Below are 20,691 nucleotides of genomic sequence, written 5' to 3' on the forward strand. Positions count from 1 at the left end.
GTAGCTCGGTGCATACAGAATCACAGTCACACTGCCAAAGTAAGGAGTCCAATTCCAACTGAGGCCAACACACTAAAAATGTTCGCTCTCTGAGAAGCTGGGATGAAAGTGATCACCAAGTGGCATATATTATAAGACCATATTAAGGTTTGAAAAGCCCAGTTGGTCCAATTAAAGAAACACCAATGCAGGCGGCATAAGCCAAGATCAAGTAATTAATACACATAAAAAACTCTCTCATGGCTGTGACAGCAGCCAAAATAAGGGAGTATACTGTATAAGGGAGTACATAAGGTACATTGAAAGTTAGGTTGTGATGTGGTTTCACCCAGTGTCAGACCAGGACAGAAAAAACACAATGTGTCACTCTACTCTTCACATTACTATTTCTTTGATTATGATTAAATGTGATGGAAATTCACTCAGGCCAAACTGGATTTAAACAAGTGACTGTCTTCAAACATACCGATCTTCAAACATGTAATAGAGAATGACAGTCAAATAAAAGAAAAACCCCGAAAAATGTGGTTATCATCATGTGTTGGGGACGGGGTTCTTTTTTCTTTCTTTTCTTTTCTTTTTTTTCAAAGCTAAAGCAGCAGCTCTTCAGTTTTTTCCAGGAGAAAGTTTGACACAGATATGACATTTGACTTCTACCTATTTCTTTAAGTGTGAACAGTATTTTTCTTCAATCTTGATTAATATCCTGTAAATACTGAATACTGAATACTGAATGACTATGACTCTGAGAAATTAAAATCTGCTGGAAAAATCTATTCTCTCAGAAATAACAATAACATGTTTTTTTTTAATGCTGGGTGGTATAAAGATGTTGTTTCAGGCTATTATTATGCTTCTATATATTTTTTTTTAAAGAAGTATCATACTTTACATTATGACAGAGCAAAATGAAAGAGGACTCAGTGGAACACAATATACTAAATGGTTTAATAAGTTATTTTGACAAAGAGCACCAGTAAGTGTGACCGCTGCCTTGATTAAATATAGGTTATCACAGTTATTATATGTAGAAAAGAAAAGAAAAGAAAAGAAAAGAAAAGAAAAGACTTGCACAGCTGAAGAAAAGGAATGTTTCAGTGCCTGCTCAGGTTGATGGACTGAATGGCTCTGAGGCATGATTACAGGGTTTTCAAGTGAATTGTCTCCTGTCCTCTGCTTCCCTCCCCACAGGCGAAGAGCTCAGGACAAGTCACAGCGAGCAGAAATGTTAGCCACCTGCCAAATGCTTCTTGGACTGTGGCAGCCGGCTCTGTGAATTTGGCCAGCCGCTTTGGCAGTAAAACACCTTTGTTCAATCGCATTTCTTCTTCAGAAATTGTTTTACCAACTTAGAGCTGTAACTGGAAGAATGAATACATTTGATACTTGTATGGGTAATGGAAAGGCTCCTTTTCAAGGCTTGGTTAGGATGCAGGTCATGAGCGAGGCAATTGTTTTACTTATTTTACTTTTACCTTATTTGAAAGTCAGTGATATCACCCATGTGCTGTCTCATTGCTTTAATCCAAACACCATGCACACAGTGTCAATACATCCATTCAATAGTCGGCAAAACATTTGATTTTAAATGACATATGTCTCTGGCGTGAAAGTCAGGGGACCTTGAATGCCAGGATACACAATTTGGTGTAAACGCAGCCAGTTGTTGTTGTCATATTTCAGAAACAAGAAGTGGATGGATCGACCGCGCTGATGCGACTAAAAATGGTAAATTAAAAATCCTCACTGTGTAACCTACTGCCCCAGCCATTGCACACTACATATCAAAGATAAAGATACCTTGGTCACAACTATTTCAGCAGCTTCCTGTTCTTCTTAAATAAAAAACAAAATATTTTCTTGAATAAATCACCTCCAACCATGTGTACCACCATGAAAAACTGCATAATGAACCATGACCTTAAGAAGTGTCAGCTTAGAAGCTCTCTGGGAACGGCAGGCCTGGTACCAGATGACAAGCCGGCTAATAACTGTGACTAGTTGGGCTAATCAGAAGGCTGCGGTCACTTCAGTCCACTGCTGCCCTCATATTAACCTGCTGTTTGTTATTAACACAGGACTCAAGAGCAGTGTGTGTGTGTGTGTGTGTGTGTGTGTGTGTGTGTGTGTGTGTGTGTGTGTGTGTGTGTGTGTCCAGCAGAAAAAGGTCTACATTCACAGCACAAGGTGTTTGTTCGTGCGCCTCACTTCACTATGCAGACCCTTGTATCTGACAACTCTATTTGAACTTGTCCAGATCTTTTGCCTGAGCTTATAAGACAAACAAACCAGGTTTCTTCTGCTGGTTTAAATGCAGCTCATTGTGTGTGCAAATGACACGGTGAACTGTGCTGTCTGTCACTGTGGCAGAGTGTTAAGCTTCATGCCTCGGGTTATCCCTGCGTCTTAAAAATGTAGGGCCGGGGGCTTCAGGTGTGTGTGTGTGTTTGTCTGTGTGGAACTCTGGCTCGAAAGACAAAATCAAATAAAAAAGGAAAACTCACATTATTAAATGCTGCTGTTCCTGAAACCGCATGAGGCTGCAGAATTCTTCTCCTGGATTTTTATTTGACTCCACATTTTATGCTTTTTCATATTAATAAGTTTCACTATTTTGCCTCTTGCTGATTGGTGCCGCACAATAAACATCCATCACATCCGTCTTTCAGCCACTTCAAGCTTGTGCTCTTCTAAACACTAGTCAGGGGCTTCCTGTTTCCTGGGAGAAATCCTTTGCTACACAGAAATGATGCTCTCTCTGTTTGTCGAAGCAACAATGGTGGCTTGTTTGTAATAATTATAGGACGGTAGAGGAAATACAAGAGGCAGTGGTGTAGTTTGATCATTTTTATTATTACAATATGTTGGTCCAGCACAAACAGGGAGTATTAAACAACAAAGACTGTCTATCACCACAGATGTCACGAGAAACAGGAAAACAACAATTATGTCGACTGCTGTTCAGTTCTCCTGAGATGCAGCATCCTGGAGGAAAAACTATATAGAAAAAATGTTATGTGCTTACAGTTTCATTCAAAAAAGAATTTGTATTTTGTATGGATAATACATCCCTAAACCTTCTCAGTGTCAAACTAAGTATAATTGGCTGTCAAAGTTTTTATTTTTATTTTTTACCTTCTATCCATAATGTAGTGCCACCAAGTCTTCCAATGCTTTAACATCCAGGTTTTGGAAATGTGACATCTGTCGCATATCACCTCATGCACACAAAATGAGACAGCAGATCCAAACTATATATACGCACTGTGAGGTGTATGAAGGAATGAAGGATGTATTCCTGCCACCAAACTATTACAAGCTTGCTTGTATGCAGATACAGGGTGTCTGAGCAGCGTTTTGTGCAGATCTGATGTATTTACTGAAGTATGAAGCAGTTCTTGTGTGTGTGTGTGTGTGTGTGTGACAGTAATGTTACAGTCAAACACAGTCCAACCTGAGCACCAGGAAAGACGAGCGCCTGCAATAAGCAGATAGTAGGCCTATTTGTTGTGTGGTGCAGTGACTTTAAAAAACTTTATGAAGCCTCACAGTTGGACCATATGGTGCTGAGCTAAATGACCTGTGGATCAACTCTACCATGTGACTGATGCATTTATTCAACAGAGCCACAGTTGGGATGGACAGGTACGCAGAAGGAGGATGAACAGATTAGGACTAGGAAGAGAGAAAGAGGGAGAGCACGGGAAGGAAAGAAAAAAGGGTGAAACTAATTAATAAAATGGGACAGATAAAGGGGAGAACAGAGAGGGTACGTCAAGAGCAATGAATAGATGATATATAAAAAAATGGGACATGGAGAGAAGAAAGGATTGTGGTTCATCCACTGGGCAGATCGTTAGGTCTGTTGGCCTTTGAGTCCATAGAGAGCAGCTGTCAGTCGTAAACCACCAGGGACTGCAGCGACCATGAATACAAAGTAAAACCAAAAAATGATCAACTGTCTCACTATCTGTCACACAACCTGCAGTTTTAATCCATTAACACACCAACATTAGGCTACCAGTATTTCAAAGGGCACACATAGGTGAGTCCAGCTTTTAATGCTATACTGTAAAAACCATAGACTTTAAAAAGAAGGTAAAAACCAAAACCCACAGTCAGAGGTCTAAAGGGGGGGAGGGGGAGCATTCAAATGTCATGTAAATGTAGGCTGCTATGGTTGAACTTTTAACTGAATCATGAACTACAGTTTACGCACTAGATTAAATAACAGACAATACAATTAGGCTAATAGGCATTTATATACAAGTAGCTTTATTATGTTGGAAAGACATCTTACATGGGCTCTCATACCCCCCCACCCCCGCCGCTAAAGAGAAAATGGTGCGGTCCATTCGTTAACTGCGCACGTCTGAAATGTACCGCGAACTGACAAACTAGCCAAGTCAGAAAGCTGAGTTACCAACTGCTAAAGCGCGCAAAACAAACAAACAAACAAACATCAAAAAAGCCAGAGTAAGACGAGAAAGTCAAAGAAAAATGGAACAGAGAAGCGACGGCCACATATCTGGCCCAGAAAAAAAAGTACATCCGGGTATGACAGGTGAGGCCGGGGCCGAGGCAAAGGTGAGGATAAAAGAACTTTAAGCTAGTTTAACGTACGTACCATTAGCACGTTCACTTCACACTAAACAAAACACAACAGGACTGCCCATATTAAGCTATTATTCAGCAATTCATTTAACTGTCAGGCTTAAATTTCATAATAATATGAAAATAATATCACTGAACCTGTCATCCTACCCTCTGGAAACTCCCCCAGTGTCATGTGGTCTATGGCTGACAGCTTTCTAAATCAACCGTTTTTTGTTTTGTTTTGTTGTCCTAATGGCCACCTTGCAACCAAAGATTTGTAATATTTAGTACTGATATGATCACCACAGAATTGCCTGAATGAAATAGTGTTTCAGTTGGTTTGTTCCCAAAGTGCACATTTCTATGACCTGCTATTTGTTCATTTTACCAGACAAGACAATCCAGTCAGCATTAAATAGTAGGCTAGGCTACCAGGAAAATTAATTATGATATTGGACCCTGTGCAGTTCATACATTTGCTGCATCAATCCTACAGAGACCTTAAATGTGTGTCATTCATTACTTGTACAGACTTGTCAGCTAATACCACAAATGTCAAACATCATGGTGGTGCTGAAGAAAAAGTCAAAGCGGGGAGCGGTGCGGTGGGCTTGGGAGGGTCACAAATGTCATCAGGATATAGGCTATCCCTTGGGCACCATAGTTACTTTCATGAGAAACCATTCAATAGCCTAGGTGTTGACATATCAACATCAGCGAAGTTATTTTTTATTACTGCATTATGAAGTTGTTGAGATGTCGCTTTTCTGCTGTTTTGCCAACCTTTCTCCTGTCCATGTGCTTTTATTTTCAACGAAGCCGGCGAGAAAGAAATCCATGGAACGGTGGATAATGCTGTTTATCATATATGCGGTATGGTGTGTGTATTTGTGTAGTTTTATCTGTCATAAACAAGAGATTACAGTACAGGTTACCGGTCGCGATTGTGTTGCGGTGCCGCAGAGACGAGAGTTGGGACACCGGGTCGGAGGCGCTGATCTTGCAAAGTTGTTTTTTGGCCAAGAGATGCTACGTGGAAGGCAGAGAGCCTCCATTTTCCCTTGTAACAAGTCATTTATTTAACCATCACAATTATTCAGAAGCCGTTTAAGATAATTTGCGATGTTTAATGTAGCTTGACATAAGAAACTTAAAACTGACATAAGAAATTCTGACTTGGACAATGGTTACATAGACCCTGTGCAAAAGTGGTGCAGTTGAGGAGATATGCATATGTCTGGAGAATAAATATAATTGATTATGAGTGAGGATTAACATAACAGAAAAGTTCCATAAACATGAAGTATAAAAAGATAAATATATTTGTTATTGTTATAGACCTGACCATTTATTTAGATAGAGATTTTAGGTCATACCATCCAGCCCCACAGTGTTTGTAGAGGTGTCTGCATGGGGTAAATTTGTTTTGTGTGTGGTCTGCTGCAGACGGGCAACAGATGAAGGGGAAAGAGGATGACAGAAGGACAGGAAGGGAGGAAGAGGCTGAAGGAAAAAAGAGGAGGAAGGATGGGAGGAGGAGGAGGAGGAGGACGGAGAATCCTTATCCTCTTGATTATAGTGTTTATGGCATCTGGACAGTTGTTTAGCTAAGGCGTTAGTGTGTATGTGTTGACACCATGTGTGTGTGTTGGTGTTGTGTGTAGTGCCTCAGGGACACACCTGGAGAGCTATTCAGTGTTTCAACTCAGTCAGCCACTGGCACATTTCACCAGGCTCTGTTTCTCATGACTTCCATTCCTCCCCCCTCAGGGCAAGTCACAAAGTCTCCTCAGCAGCGGAGGAGCTGAGTGTATAAACAGGATTACAAAGTGCACTCAAATCTTTTTTTTTTCTCAGGCTGACAGAGGAAACTGCTGGTGTTGACCAATCCATTGCGATGCTCATTTTCGTCTAGCATAAAGGAATTGGCTGTCACTTTGGAAAAGAACCTGCAGAGAGATAGGTAGGAAGAGTGATACTTCTCTCATATCTGTCCATTATAGATGATGCTACAGCCAGTAAATAGTTAATTTAGGAGTGTGCACAGACTGGAAACTCAGGGTAACAGCTAGCATGGCTCATGAAAATCCCCATAAAAAACACAACATGTTGTTTGAACTGGTAATCTGATGTTTGTTTTACTGTAGAGCCAGTCTGGCTGTTTCACCCTATTTAGTCTTCCTGTTGAGCTTTGCTAATCATCTCCTGGCTTAAGCTTCATATTTAGGTGAGTTATATCAGTCCTATCTAACTCATAGAGAAGAAATTAGTAAATTGTATCCCTAAATGTCATGTTGACTTTGCATAGGGGAGATACGGGGTAAGATGAGACACAGGGTTAGCTTGTTTCTAGGAAACCATAAGAAAAATTGAGCATGTGACCAAATATTTATGAGGAAGGCATCATTTCATGGAGTCTGTGAAGGTAAGAACCACATGGGTGAAGTGGTTTAACATTTATGTCCAAAAAAACCCAAACATTTTTCACTCTCGAAAGTGGATTTCGTCGATCATAAGTTTCATGAAAATCGTGTTTAGACCAAAAGAGATAATTATACATTTGTTTTATACATGAGATGTGGTAGACTATCTATGAGCTCCATTATGAGGTAGTAAACTTTAAAGCAGAAGTAAGTGATATATTTGTGTTAATATAAGTCTTAAATAGTTATATCTTCCGACAGCAATCACTTACATAGACTGTTTGGTCTGAAACACGGGTCTGTCAGTCACTCTGCTCTGCTCTGCTCTGAGCCGAAGAGAAAACATTTCTCGTATCCTACAGTTTTTATCCAATGAGGAGAGAGAACGGCATGCAGGGCTGTGTGTGCAGCCAAGGGACGCCGTGAATGTGGCGACGTAGGGACGAGGACTGTTATGGTGCGTTCAAGGAAACTCGTATTTTTCCGACCGTGAAGTGGTACCAGTTCGATCTGGTACGAGTTCACCGGTCGGAAGTTACGAGTGGCCGTTATAGTGACTTTCACCGGTAAAACAGGTCGGAAAAACACGAGTGGGTTGCCTGAAACGCTACAAAGTCGTAAGTTGTGACTTGAAGCTGTAATTTACGATTTCAAAAGCCTGCCTGGAACGCAGCATTAGCGAAAACGACCGGACCACTTACTTCTGCTTTAAGCAAAAGTAAGCGATCTGGTCGTTTTGGCTAACTTCTTGTCAGCCGATGGAGTTAGCAGCCCCAGCCCTCGTCATGGATCTATTGGTCCCCGTCCCTACGTCACCACATTCACGCGCATCCCTTGGCTGCAGTGCACACACTAGGGATGTCACGATTACAAATTTTCTTGGTACGATTATTGTCAGAGAAATAATCACGGTATTACGATTATCACGATTATTATGCATTGATTAATTTCACAACACTATGAATGTGTCAAATCAAATATAGTCAAAATATAATGACATTACTCATTGTTTAACAAAATATTTCAAGTATCTATTAATATATGACCAATTATTAACCCCCCAGGGGAAGTGTTTGAAATATTCAGGTCATAATTTATCATCAATAACAAATTTACGTTTATTTTAATAATTTTTTGTTTTATTTTGCTGTTTTTTTTAAATACAAATGACACGCTAACATTTAAATTCCTACCAATTCAATGTTACGTTAGATAAATGGATCAGTATCTGTGCATTTTGGTGCACATCTGCCGATATGGTTCCGACATAATCTTTTTGGGGAAGTGACGGTATTTAGGAATCTTTACGATTAATTAATTGTGGCGTTTAATACCACGATTAATTGTGAAAACAAGTAATCGTGACATCCCTAGCACACACACAGCCCTTTATGCCGTTCTCTCTCCTCATTGGATAAAGGTTGTAGGAAAGTTTTCTCCTCGGCTTACAGCAGAGCAGAGTGACTGACAGACCCGTGTTTCAGACCAAACACTCTATGTAGGTGATTATCGTCGGAAGATATAACTATTTAAGACTTATATTAACACAAATATTCCGCTTACTTCTGCTTTAACATGAAAGTGCACCATTTTAGCTGTGGGGGGGTAATAAAGTCAATAAGGTAGCTGTGGGGTAAGTTGAGCCACCTGCCCTATACAATTGAATGTATTTTGGTTGTTAATGTCTTAATTATTAAATCAAGATTCTGGATGTTTATGATTACAGTAAGTAAAAAAAGTTGTCAAGGGGGGGTCAACTTACCCTGCTCCTATGTGACCACTTTTTTTTGGACATGCTATATTATTGAAACATTTATGTTTACACTGTGTTTGTCTGTAGGGATGCACAACATCCTGAAATATATGCAGACATGTTAGTTAGCAACAAAACTATAATTGTCTCGATGTTGTGATCCTGAATATGAAAAGTGGCTCATCTTACCCCACTCTCCCCTATGCTGAAGAACATCATCCTAAATTGTTATGGACACTACTGAATTAACATTAGTGTATATGGACCCAAATTTACAATCTCAGGTTAAGAAGAAATTTTACTTTTACTTTACCTAATCCACTTCAAAAACAGTTCATTTCAAAATGTTTGGATTGAATCGGATTTTCTTAATCCAACATTTGAGCCTTGAGAATTCTCTTGATCCAGGAAAAATGTTAGACGAGTAGTCAATAAAGTTATATATGTCTTATTTTAAGATCACTTCATTAAGGGAAGGTAGCAGACAGTTTTGGAAACGTTTAAAGTGATCGGTTGCCATCATGGGCTCCATCAGCAAGTTCCCAGCTGGAAAGAAATTGCTCAGAACTGACTGAGCCTATTTGGACATGTATGGATACATTTACAAATGAGAAAAACTGTGAACTTGAAATGTTCCATCATGTGCCTTCATAACTACAAAGTCAGATCGTCTCTTTTCTAACTCCAACTCTGTGCTGTGATATGAAATGTCGTTGTGCCTTAAACATCTAAGCTGGCAGCGCAGCAGGGCATGGCCAGACACCTGCTCCGAGCGCACACAGCCATATTCACCCGAACTTTTTTTTTTCTTCTACAAATCAAACATGCAGAAAATGAAGAGTTTCAGAAATGACCATATGGCTCCTTTAAAGCCAGAGATTCCAGAAATGTCCCCCACTAGTCCGTCGTTATCGCGGAGTTGCACATAAAGGGCCCCGAGGGGTTGGAGCCGAATTGAAACCTGCAGGTTGGCAGCAGAGGTTTTTGCGCAGCGGCACTGGGTCTCTCTCTCTCTCTCTCTCTCTCTCTCTCTCTCTCTCTCTCTCTCTCTCTCTCTCTCTCTCTCTCTCTGAGATGATCCTGGGCGAAGGAAAGGGTTGGGACAGGGAGGAATAGCCGGAGGGAGGGATGGCTGAATAACGAGGAGAGAAACACCCACTTCGGACTGACCGAATTGTATCCGGAGAGAAGGAGTGAAAGAAAGAAAGAGAGGGGGAGAGAAAGAGTGAGAAGGAAAAGGGACCCTTTGGGAGGCAGCAGCAGCAGCAGCACCACCAGCAGCAGCAGCAGCAGGAGCAGCAGCAGTCTTTGGTATTCAGAGGATTTCATTTGGGGGATAAAAGGACGCTTTGAATTGATGACTGGAGAGGTATGAGAGACGATTTCATTCATGGTGCGTGTGCAGGAGTGCGTCGCTCTCAGGTGCGCTGTGCAGGAGTCTTTGAACGCACCGAGCTCATTTGAATGAATGTGACAGGACTGACCCAAATCTGGCTTTAAAAAACTAGATTACACACCAGTCAGCAGCACTTTGAAATGATCACCGAAGACAAATATCGACTGCGATCGGTGTCTTCAACTTGTGCAGTCTCACAAGCAGGTGGAAAAGAATCGTTTAAAAATAAAACGTGTTGATTTGACGACGATCTTCGCAGAAAACACAAGTATAGAGGCTACTTTAGTCTTTTCTAATGTGGTCCCCTCATAAACACATTTTTTCATGGTGCGCGCGTGCGGGGGTCATCTGCGGTCTCGTACCATAATGTATTGCTGTTTGTGCGCGTGCTTAACCGTATCCCACAAATAGTCTAAGAGGCATTCACATCCAGCCTGAAGATTGCTTAATTATATTCTGAGTTATGTTATACCCCGAGGATTAGCTTCATGAGTAGAGAGAGAAATTGTATAGCCTAATTGTAATAATCTCAATTAAGTGAGATTAACTCATATTTGTGTATGTGTACTTGCATTTCATTTGTGTGTCTGTGTTAGAAATAGAGTAAGATAATCGTTTCCTTTCAATCCTTTTCAATTCCCTCTTCGCGTCCTGAGGCTGATCTAAGAAAAGGAAAAAATTCTGTCCTATTTTATCGAGTATTTTATGCTTATTAATATGCACTGTCGTTTTCCTGGCCTTTTGACACTGTCTGAATTGAAGGCGCTGTCTGTTCTTCCTCTGCCACTGGGTTATACCTCCACATCAGAGAATGATTCAATCTTGGAACAACTTTTGTTGCACGTGCTGTTTTATTCATAGGACTCTCAGCAAGGTGTGTGAGAGTTTCCCCCGGAGAGGACCGATAAGATGTCTGTGCGTAATAATGAGTGGGAGACTAGCGAGGTGGAGGAGGAGAGGGTCAGGAGAGGAAGAAAGGAAGGGAATGTGGAGGAGAGGGTGCTGAGAGCAAGAAGTGAGGGGTGAAAGGAGGGGGATGAGATATAGGAAGGAGAGAGGAGAGAAGTTGTTGTGTTTGCTTTTGTGGTTGGAGTATGACACTCAAAATCTTCCCTCTTCACACTGTCAGTCAAATGTATCATTCCCTGTCTGTCTATCACTCGGTCCACCATTCTGACACTCTTCTCTTCTCTTCTCTTCTCTTCTCTTCTCTTCTCTTCTCTTCTCTTCTCTTCTCTTCTCTCAGACAAAGTCCTCCACTGTTTCACCCTTAGTCGGTTCTGTGTAGGCGGGAGGTTCGACCGCTGCTCTGCGGTCAGTCTAGACTGTTAGTCTACAGCTTTGTAATTGTATCAAAGTGGATATTCGACAGTAGTAACTGATTCCAGACCAGTGCCTTGGGGCTGCGTGGGTAAGGTGGGTCTTCTTGACCCCCTCACAGCAGCTGAATGGCATGCCTGGCGTGTCTGTCACTGAAACCCCTCTTTTCCTCCCTGCCTTTTCTTCTCACATTTCCCCTCTTAGCTTCTTCGTTGTTTTCTCAGTACGATCTTTCCTCTCTCTGTGCAGGTCTGAGCTGCTGCTTGTGAGGATGTTGTCAACGGGGCGGATCAGGTGGTGTTTGTGGGCTCCACTGGTGCTACTGGTTCTAGTTTCCAGTTTCCCCAGTAAAGCACAGGGTCAAGGTGAGTAATTTTTCCTCTTCTCCAATAATTTCTTTCTCCTCTTTCTGCCTCCCCCCCTCCCATCCTTCTTCCATCCCCTCCTCCCCTCCCTTAAAGCAAGCTCGCATTCCCCTTACCCATGCCATTCAACTTTTCTTTGCCTTCAGGTCCCCCACTTTCCACCTTGGCCACTTACCCTCCTCCCATCTGTTCACTTCATCACTTTTCTCCTCTTGTTCCCCTCAAGCCTCACCTCTCTGACCTCCTCTATCTCCATATCCCTCTCTCTTCCCTCATCAGATTACATCACACTCGTGATCGTATCTCCTCCGTATCATTATGCCATTTCACTCTTGCGCCACTGCGATGCTTGCCACCCTGCTGCCAATGCTGCCATGCTCCAGAGGGGCTTTGATGAATGTGTTGTAATGTGTTGTAACGGTGCGCTTCAAAATGTGATGATTTGCTGCGCAATGTGCTGCACAATATATAACGCTCCAGTGTGCTTCGCAATCAGCCTCGCCTCACCAAACCCGGTTTAATCAAACTGAGTGATCATCAAAAAGTGGGCTGCTGTCTGTTTCTGTGCAATGTTTTTTTTTTTTGTCAGGGATGTCAAAAGTCTGGATGCAGTCTTCACAAGAAACACACATTTGAGTTGCAGTTGAACATAATGTATGCTAATATGTCATTATGTGGCAGTATTAGCATATTATGTGTTAAAACATAACAGATGTGTGTTTTTTTGAATGAGACTCAGATGTTTTGACACATGCTTCCTTTTTTTCCCACATATCTTTTATGTAAATTCATTAACTTCAGATTAATCAAACTACACATTAATCTTTTCTCATCTTGTGATCAAGGTCCAGGACTCAGGTATTTTACAGTATTTGATAGATGTTAAATGTTATTATTATTTTAACTTTTGACTGAGAAAGTTCTCCTTATTCAAACAATATGGATCCCACAGCTCTTTTCTCAATCCTATAGCGGCATTGTGTGTGTGACTGGGTTGTACACATTGCTATTATTCATGTTTTTGCTTTTGGCAAACTGTTAAGTACTAAGGTAGTTATCTGGATAGAGATCATAAATGACCCCAAGGGACACTTATTCATTGAGCTGACCCTCCTTCTGTGTGTGTGTGTGTGTGTGTGTGTGTGCGTGTGTGTGCTGATCACATTCCTTCCAGGATGAGGAGTTAGAGGAGCAGGGAAGTGGCAGATCTTGCAACACAATATAGAGAGAAATAAAATAAAGATTTTTTTTTCTTCTTTCTTTGATGTTGTTTAAAATCAATAATCCACATATGACACAGGCCTCTTATTGATCTGTTTTTATGGATGAATTAAAAGACGATTCTATCCTAAAAAATAATACATTTTATTACATTGATCTTTGAGAGGTTAGTTTTTGTTTTAGATCCATTTTGCTTTAAATTATGGGGCTGCTTTGTGTTTTTTATATTGATTGCTTTGAAATGAAAGTAGGTTTTCTATTTTTCTGTAATCTTTTACTATTCACTCTTTGCTTTCCTCCCTTTTCTTTCTTCTGCACTCACTCCCTTCATCCTTCTCGCTCTGTTTCTCTTCAGTTATTTTTCTCATCTCTGTTTCCCCCTTCTCAATTTCTCTAAGACGTTTTTATTCTAGTTGTCATTAGGGGTTCTGTAGGTCATGTTTTTTATTGCAGTCAGACAGAAAAGAGAGGTGAGACAAAGTGTGACAGCATAAATTAGGTTGGGATTGTATCCCAGTGAATCATGGACGACCTCCCAGACACTATGGGAGCATGCCCTGCCCAATCCCTTCATTAGGGAGCATGTGATAGCCATTAATTTTTGCCCAGTCGGTTTCTGTAAGCTGCAACATCTGGTCAGCGGGGATTTGAGGTTAAGGATTAGTGTGTGCTCTACCCATGGAGGATGTTTGTATATACAACACAAATGTCTGGATATCATCAGGAACTCCCACTGCCTTTGAGTTGGTGAGGCCAGAACGGCTTTGCACAGCAAGAAATGAAGCAACTGACCAAAGAAGGCATATCTCTCTGATATGTTACTCCTTTCATCCATTACATCATATTCAAGACAGTATTAATATTTCTGTTGGAAATACATTTTTTTTTGGATAATTATTTTAACACATTACTGAATAGGTTTTACAGTAACATTTCACGTATCATTTTGTGAACTAACCAAAATGACATGGCGTGAAGTAGAAATATTGTAAACTTAATTTGATAGTCTGCTAGTGTATGTTTTTCCCCAGCTTACAAAGTGTGACTTTCTTAAGTCAACTTGTCCCTTACTTTAAGTGAGAAATGACATTTTCTGTATTTACAACAATAATCTGTGTCGTGGTGCACACTGCACCAGGTTTAGCACCATGGTTTGACAGCAAAAGGTGAGGGCATTGTCATTAGTTTTTGTTTGCAAACCTGATAATAAAGAAGTTAGGAAAGCAACAGTTTCTTTCCCTCCAGGAACTGTTTGTTGAAAAATGTCAAAAATCTGGTATCCCAAAACTGACAGCCTCAGGGTAGCACTACCGATGAAAAGTCATGAGTGATCATGATTGAAACAAAGTGATCCCAGTTTATATGTGAGAACTTCCTACATGAAGTCTCATTTAAGTAATAAAGTATTAGCATTAGTGAATAGTTTTGCAAAATTTCATGGCAATTCATAGTGTTTTTTTTTAGATGTCTCACTCTGCATCACAGTGATGGACCTATACAATAAGACAGACAGCTGACCACAGCTCCCTGCTCTCAGCAGCATAATGCTTCCTACAAATCACCTTTGCTAATGGATTTGGACACAATATAGTCTGTACTTCATATTGCTCGTCTCTTTGACTATCTGTGTGAATGGCTCTGGTCCGGTGCTGCCCTTAATGCAGAAATTGAGCAGTGTGCAACAACACAGTGGGCTGTTGTTGCTGTTTCTTCTTTCACTCGCTGTTACTTTGGCCTTAAAAAGCACTGAAGAGGGAAATGTAGATTTTGTTCTCTGCTCAGTCCTCAGAGGGTGCAAGCAGTGACCTGGCACTTTGTGTTGCCGTTTCCAATGCAGCAGTGACAGAAGCAGGATGGATGGAGTAAAGATGCCAGATGGTGGGTGTTTGCCGTTGTTACATCTAAACTCTAAACTTCATTGTCAAGGAACAGAATAATAGTCATGATTTATTTTTAATCAAGCATTCTTTTGTTCATCCAGTCCTGTTCCCTCGATGAGTGAGTTATTCATTGTAAAGATGTGAAATGTGCGTGAGTGGTACTGTGCTATGTGTGTGTGCATGCTTAGCGTGTGCATTGTTAATTATTGTAATAGATTCTGCTGATTGGCTGACAGCCTGGGTCAATACTATGCTTCGGAACACATCACAACATTATGTGCTCGAGAGCGCGTTTACAAAGCTATTGCACTTTTTGTTTTAGTGAGTACAGTCAGTGTGTGTTTGTGTGGTGAATGTGTGGTTAGGCGGCAGCCTGGCGAATTAGTATGAGTGAAAGTGTTGGCCAGTAATTTCAGTTATAATGAACAGGGAGAGAAGCCAATGATGAGAAATCATTTATTCATAAACATAAGAGAGAGGATGAGATAGAACAACCTGTTTTGAATTTAAAAACGGCTAAATTATCCAAAGCTCGACTGCCGTCACCTCACCACTCGGCTGCCGTTGTTGATGGTAATCCAGCTTGTCATAATCATCAGCCACTTTGGACTAAATGGAGCATTGAATCGAGGGAGATGTGATGTGCAGGAGGTTTTCTAATTTTGCCCTCTTGTAATTGTCAGAGCATGTAGATAATGTGCTGTGATTGTAAATAAACACAATTAAGTCTAATTAAGGGGAACATTAGCTGATGATGATTTTTGAAAATGATTTTGGGAGTTTTGATACAGGGATACAGGGACTGAACAGAATATACAGTACTGCTCTGGATATCCAGTTCATTCTACATTCAATGTGCATATGGAAATAATGCATGTCAAATTTTACAGTAGGTGCCATAGTAAAAGCAGGAATAGTGAGTGTCAGGTAAAGGAGCAGTTTGACATAGATACACTGAATGGAGTATTATGCACAGCCTGAAGAGACTCAAGGTCGAGCAGGTATTGTAGTAGTTCAATACTGTGAATTGTCTGCCTGAGTCCTGGTTTTCTTGAAATAACTGAGAAAGTTTTCTTCAGTGGTTACAGAAAATAACTTGTTTAACTCAACTTGTTGTGGCAACTTTCATGAGTTAAGGTGAAAAAATACAGAAACAAGTGGGAATGATCTGCATTTTGTTCCTGTATGATAAAAGAAAACTTTTGACTTGAGTGAAACTAAACATAAAATTTGAATAGTAATCTCTAGTTTCACCAGGAAATTAGGCTGGTCACAACTCCAGCATGAATGACCAACTATAAAGTGTATTGAATGTTAACAGAAGTGGAGGTAATACATTTACAAAGTCTGATTAACCTCTGGGTTTATTCAAAACCAGTTTGCTCATCTGAGTGCTTGTGTTTGATCCTCCGTTTGACCTTGTTGGAACAATGTTACTTTTGAATCAGTGTCTTCAATTTGAATAACACATTTAATTCTTGTTCAACATACGTAATTCTTAGAGTGATAGACAGCGCTACAGAAATACGACCCAATTATTGGAGTTATACTTTGAATACAGAATTGGATGACTTCCCAGTATATTAGCAATGAACTAGACCTTGAAATGGTGTGTGTTAGAATAGCATATTTAAAATTTCATCCTTAGAATTAACCTATTTAAGGATTTTATAGTGATACTTTTTTTCCCACTTCTGGCTGGCAAGCATGAGGAATATTATTGCTTTAGACTGCACATGAGAAGGGATCAACAGACTCTTAATATTCAGCGAGACCTTAAGAGAGATTTCACACGCACATACACAGAGTGTGCACAATGCAACAGAGAGATACGTGTTGAGGGAAAAAGGCATCACTTACACAGGTAAAGTGATAAAAGACAGAAAAAGGCGTTAAGCCACTACAGGACAGGAGTAGAAGGGCGCAGGAAAGGAGAAGATAGGATGAAAGAGCAGAAGTGAAAACAAGGGAAGAGGAGGAAAGGGAGAAGAGAATTTAAAACCATGGACAAGGAGGAGAGATGTGATAAAAGAGAGGAGTGCTCCATGAGAGCAGCAGAGGAGATAAAAAGAGCAGAGAGGTGGAAAGAAAAGGTGTGGATTTGGGTTAAGTGCTATCTTGGTGAGCAGAGTAGTTCTTGTTGCAACGAGACAACGACCACATCAAACGGCACATGCTGCAACGATGAATAGGCACCAAACACACACACACACACACACACACACACGATTGCACACACAGTCCCCTCATCTCCTTCACGTACAGTACGGTAGCTATCTTGTGGTGACAGTGCAACCCAGCAGTTGTCATCCATAAATCCTAAGTATTAGTGAAGCCACTGTCGCTTGAATACACACAGTGGAGATGGTATAGGCCTAATCTGGAGAGAGGAGGAGGAAAACAAGGAATTAAAACAGGGAGGAAATGAAGGGGAAGGAAGAGTGGGAGAGAAGATGAGAGAAAAGAGGGGATGTGGAGGGAAGAATCAAAGCTTAATGGAAAAAAGGAGAAAGGGAGACAATAGAAGGCAAAAGTGGATTGAAAGAAGGGGATGAGCGAAAGAAAAAGGAGGTTAAGGAGGAGAGGTGAGGAGGGGATACAGACAGAATTAAAGAGGCAACTGGCAATGAATAGAAAGATTGAGAAAAGCCAGAAAGCTGAGAGAAGACAAGGGAAAGTCATGAAGTGGAACACATCAAAAACGCAAGTTGAATGGAAGTTGAATTTCAGAGATAGTTGAGCAATTAAGGAAAAGGAAGACGGAAAAGTGAGAGGAAGAGAAAGGATCGAAATGAGAGAAACAAGATGAAAGAAAGCCAACGTGGAACAGGATAGTTAGCCAGACCAGGGGATGGGGAGAAGCTTGCAGAAGTTGAATCGGAGACAAGGAATGATGGGAGGGATGGAGAGAGGAGATGAAGTGAAGCAGAGGATTGGATGACAAGCATTTATTCATCCATCAGGAGTCCCTGCTAGCTTTCTCTGCTGCTAATCCCAGGAAGAGCCATCTCTTCTCAAACTGGGGCATCAAGCTGTGCTTGTATCGCCTTAACCCAGATAATTCCAGTTCATACTGGGCTGCCAGTTAAAAGACTTTTCTGGTTCACACTCCCTACAGAGTCAGGAGATTACTCAACTTCATGCTTCAAATTAGACCCTTTAAATTAAGGTTCGGCTGCATGAGGAGGGGATGTGTTAAATATCATTTTAGAAGGGATTTTTATAATTTTCTGGCACTCTGGGTTTGTAATTTTTTTCAGTGACTCAGACTATTTACTGGAGCTAAAAGTTGTTGCTAAGCAGTAGTCACAAAAGTTCTGCCAAATGGCTGGAGCTGCGTTTACTACCTGGCAAGAAGCTTGCATACAAGTAGCTGTTGAGGGCTCGCTAACTCTGCTGGTGCAACTCCTTCAGATGAATGGCTCTGGTTTGCGTGATGTACTGTAGCACTTGATGTGGACACATACGTGCTCAGTAAATTTAGGGCAGAGTTTCAGCTATCTTGCCAGAGTTTCTACAGTAATACCACAAAGTATTTTATCATGAGATACAGATTGGACATCTAATGTGTTTCAGAGAAGCATCTTGGCACTGGATTTTGAGAGTGCATGTGTGTGAAATCTTGAGCTCTCTTGATATTCATGGCTCTACAGAGGTAAACAAGAACAGATGTGGCGGTTTCTGAAAGGTAATTTATATATCTGAGACCCTGTTGTTCTGTCAGCATCCACGGCTATTGGACTTATAACGTCCATATTCATTAATCATCTCTGCTGTATTGAATTGCTTCCGACTCACAGACCTTGACATGCATTCACAGCTTAAGAGGGAGTCACTCTTGGCCTTTTCATTTTTACAATAGTTTTTTATTAGAAATCAGTGGATGAATGTGTGTGTGTGTGTTCATTGACATGCAAAGCAAAGATCAGGTTATTCAAGGCAATTTTCACCTGGTTATTAGTATCCTGCCTGCCAACTCAATTCACCTACTATCAAGCACACACTCAATGATACCAGGGTAATAATCTACCCGGCTCTTATCACAGACTTAAATTATTCATAGATTCTTATTGTGTGGTGTAATTATACCGTTTCATCCTATGCATTCTGAGCATTTGAAAGGAGTGAGCGAAATGCGAAAACCGTGAAGTGCTGGACTGTGTCTCTGCAAAACGATTGGACAGCATCAGAAGATCCGGCGTTGAAAAGTTTAAGAAGTTGTGCTTGTTTGGCAACTTGAGGCTTCTTTGGCTTCCAGAGAATTTGGGACTTGATATTAACTTGTGAGGTAATACCATGACTAAAATTTGAAGGATGTTTGGAAAGATACAGCTGTGGCTGATCAAACTTCATAATAAGCGTAAGAGTATATTTATTATAAAAAGTAGACAAAACCTTTAGCTTATTGATTTTTCTTGTCCTACAGTGACCCGCGCATTCATACTCTTTATTCTACCTTTTTTTAAAAAAATAAACCTAAAAAAAATGTAACTCAAAGTTAGATTTGATCACTTTTTTTTCTCATGTAACCAGGAAAACATGACCAAAAACTATTCTATGTACAAAAATGACTCATTAGGCAAGACCATGAGGGTCATGTGATAATTAGCCAAGCTGAGCCCTGCACGTCTGACTTATCCATCAACACCATAATATACTTCAGTGAATAAAGTGCATCGACTTTACAGCCTGAATGGGATTTCCCATTGAGAATGGTGGATATCTATTCTCATCAGCAAGTGAAAATCCTGCACAGTACACCTCAGGTTCGTTAACATCACATCACCTATTTTCTCTGTAGATGCTTTCTCCTCAATGCCTGATGTACAGTCTTCACATGTCCACACTCGCACCTCTATCTGGCAGAGCACCGTCCATCTATCCTCTGGAGGATCACTCATTTGGGTTCATCTCTGAGGTTTTTCAAAGTTTATTCTTTAAGGGAGTCTTTGACTTTTTAAAAAAGCTCGTTATTATTCCCCAGAGTGAAACTGTGTTGTATACTCCACTTACAGATTCCTGGAAGTTCTTTCTGGGACTGGTATGCATCCACTTGGGGTTATTAGTCAAAACATGTCAGGTTTTCTCAGTTAGATTTCACTTTTAGAAACTCAAAATAAAATAGAGGATGGATTGAATTATTAATTGTGATAGAGACATTTGGATTAATTTAAAATCTTTTCAGTTTTCATTACGGAGTAATAAAAAATGGTGCAACAATCTTAGAAATCTTTTGTGACTCCATCTGCATTATGACCCCAGAGTTAGAGAACTGTGTGTCAAACACATTTCAGTTTGACTTGTTTTTAAAGAGTGCTGACAGGTAAAGAGGCTCTACATCGGCAGTGTCATCTGACTTATAGATGACAGTCATTTAGAGAAACCTGTGAACAGTCATGTAGTTTGTGGTGAATTCCTTGTACATAAACTAACATAGAACAATACAACAAAAGGGTGAAATGGTGATATGTGTCACAGACATAAAGTTTATGTCAGTGACCTTTGTTCCCGTCTGAGGTGAAATTGTAGTATTCCACGATACTACATTAAAGTCTCTCTTGTGTTTTTGCGCTCCCACATCTGTGCCTTCTTCTCTGTTTCTCTATCTGGAGCTTTAAAACGGTCAAATTCTCTTCTGCTTCTCCACCACTTTTTGATTCTTAAAAAATGTGCCATCTAAGTGTGTAACAGGCCACAGACTGCACACACACACACACACAACTCAGAGAGCGGCTGC

General features: G+C 40.6%; 1 protein-coding gene across 3 annotated transcripts in view; it reads left to right on the plus strand.

Moving 5' to 3' along the window:
* The first annotated feature begins 9,967 nt into the window (after positions 1–9,967).
* The window catches only part of col14a1a (collagen, type XIV, alpha 1a), a 139,979-nt gene continuing 129,255 nt past the window's right edge, over positions 9,968–20,691 (plus strand). For 2 of the 3 annotated variants that reach the window (XM_085802236.1, XM_085802235.1), the window contains exons 1-2: positions 9,968–10,141; positions 11,738–11,853. In XM_085802236.1, coding sequence (XP_085658362.1) covers positions 11,760–11,853 — 94 coding nt within the window. In that variant the 5' untranslated portion in view covers positions 9,968–10,141; positions 11,738–11,759. The remainder of the gene's footprint in view (positions 10,142–11,737; positions 11,854–20,691) is intronic. The other variant, XM_085802237.1, reaches the window with a different exon arrangement.

The sequence above is a fragment of the Trachurus japonicus genome, chromosome 16 (genome assembly GCF_045865225.1).
Source record: "Trachurus japonicus isolate A0001 chromosome 16, Traja_1.0".
Classification (NCBI taxonomy): domain Eukaryota; kingdom Metazoa; phylum Chordata; class Actinopteri; order Carangiformes; family Carangidae; genus Trachurus; species Trachurus japonicus.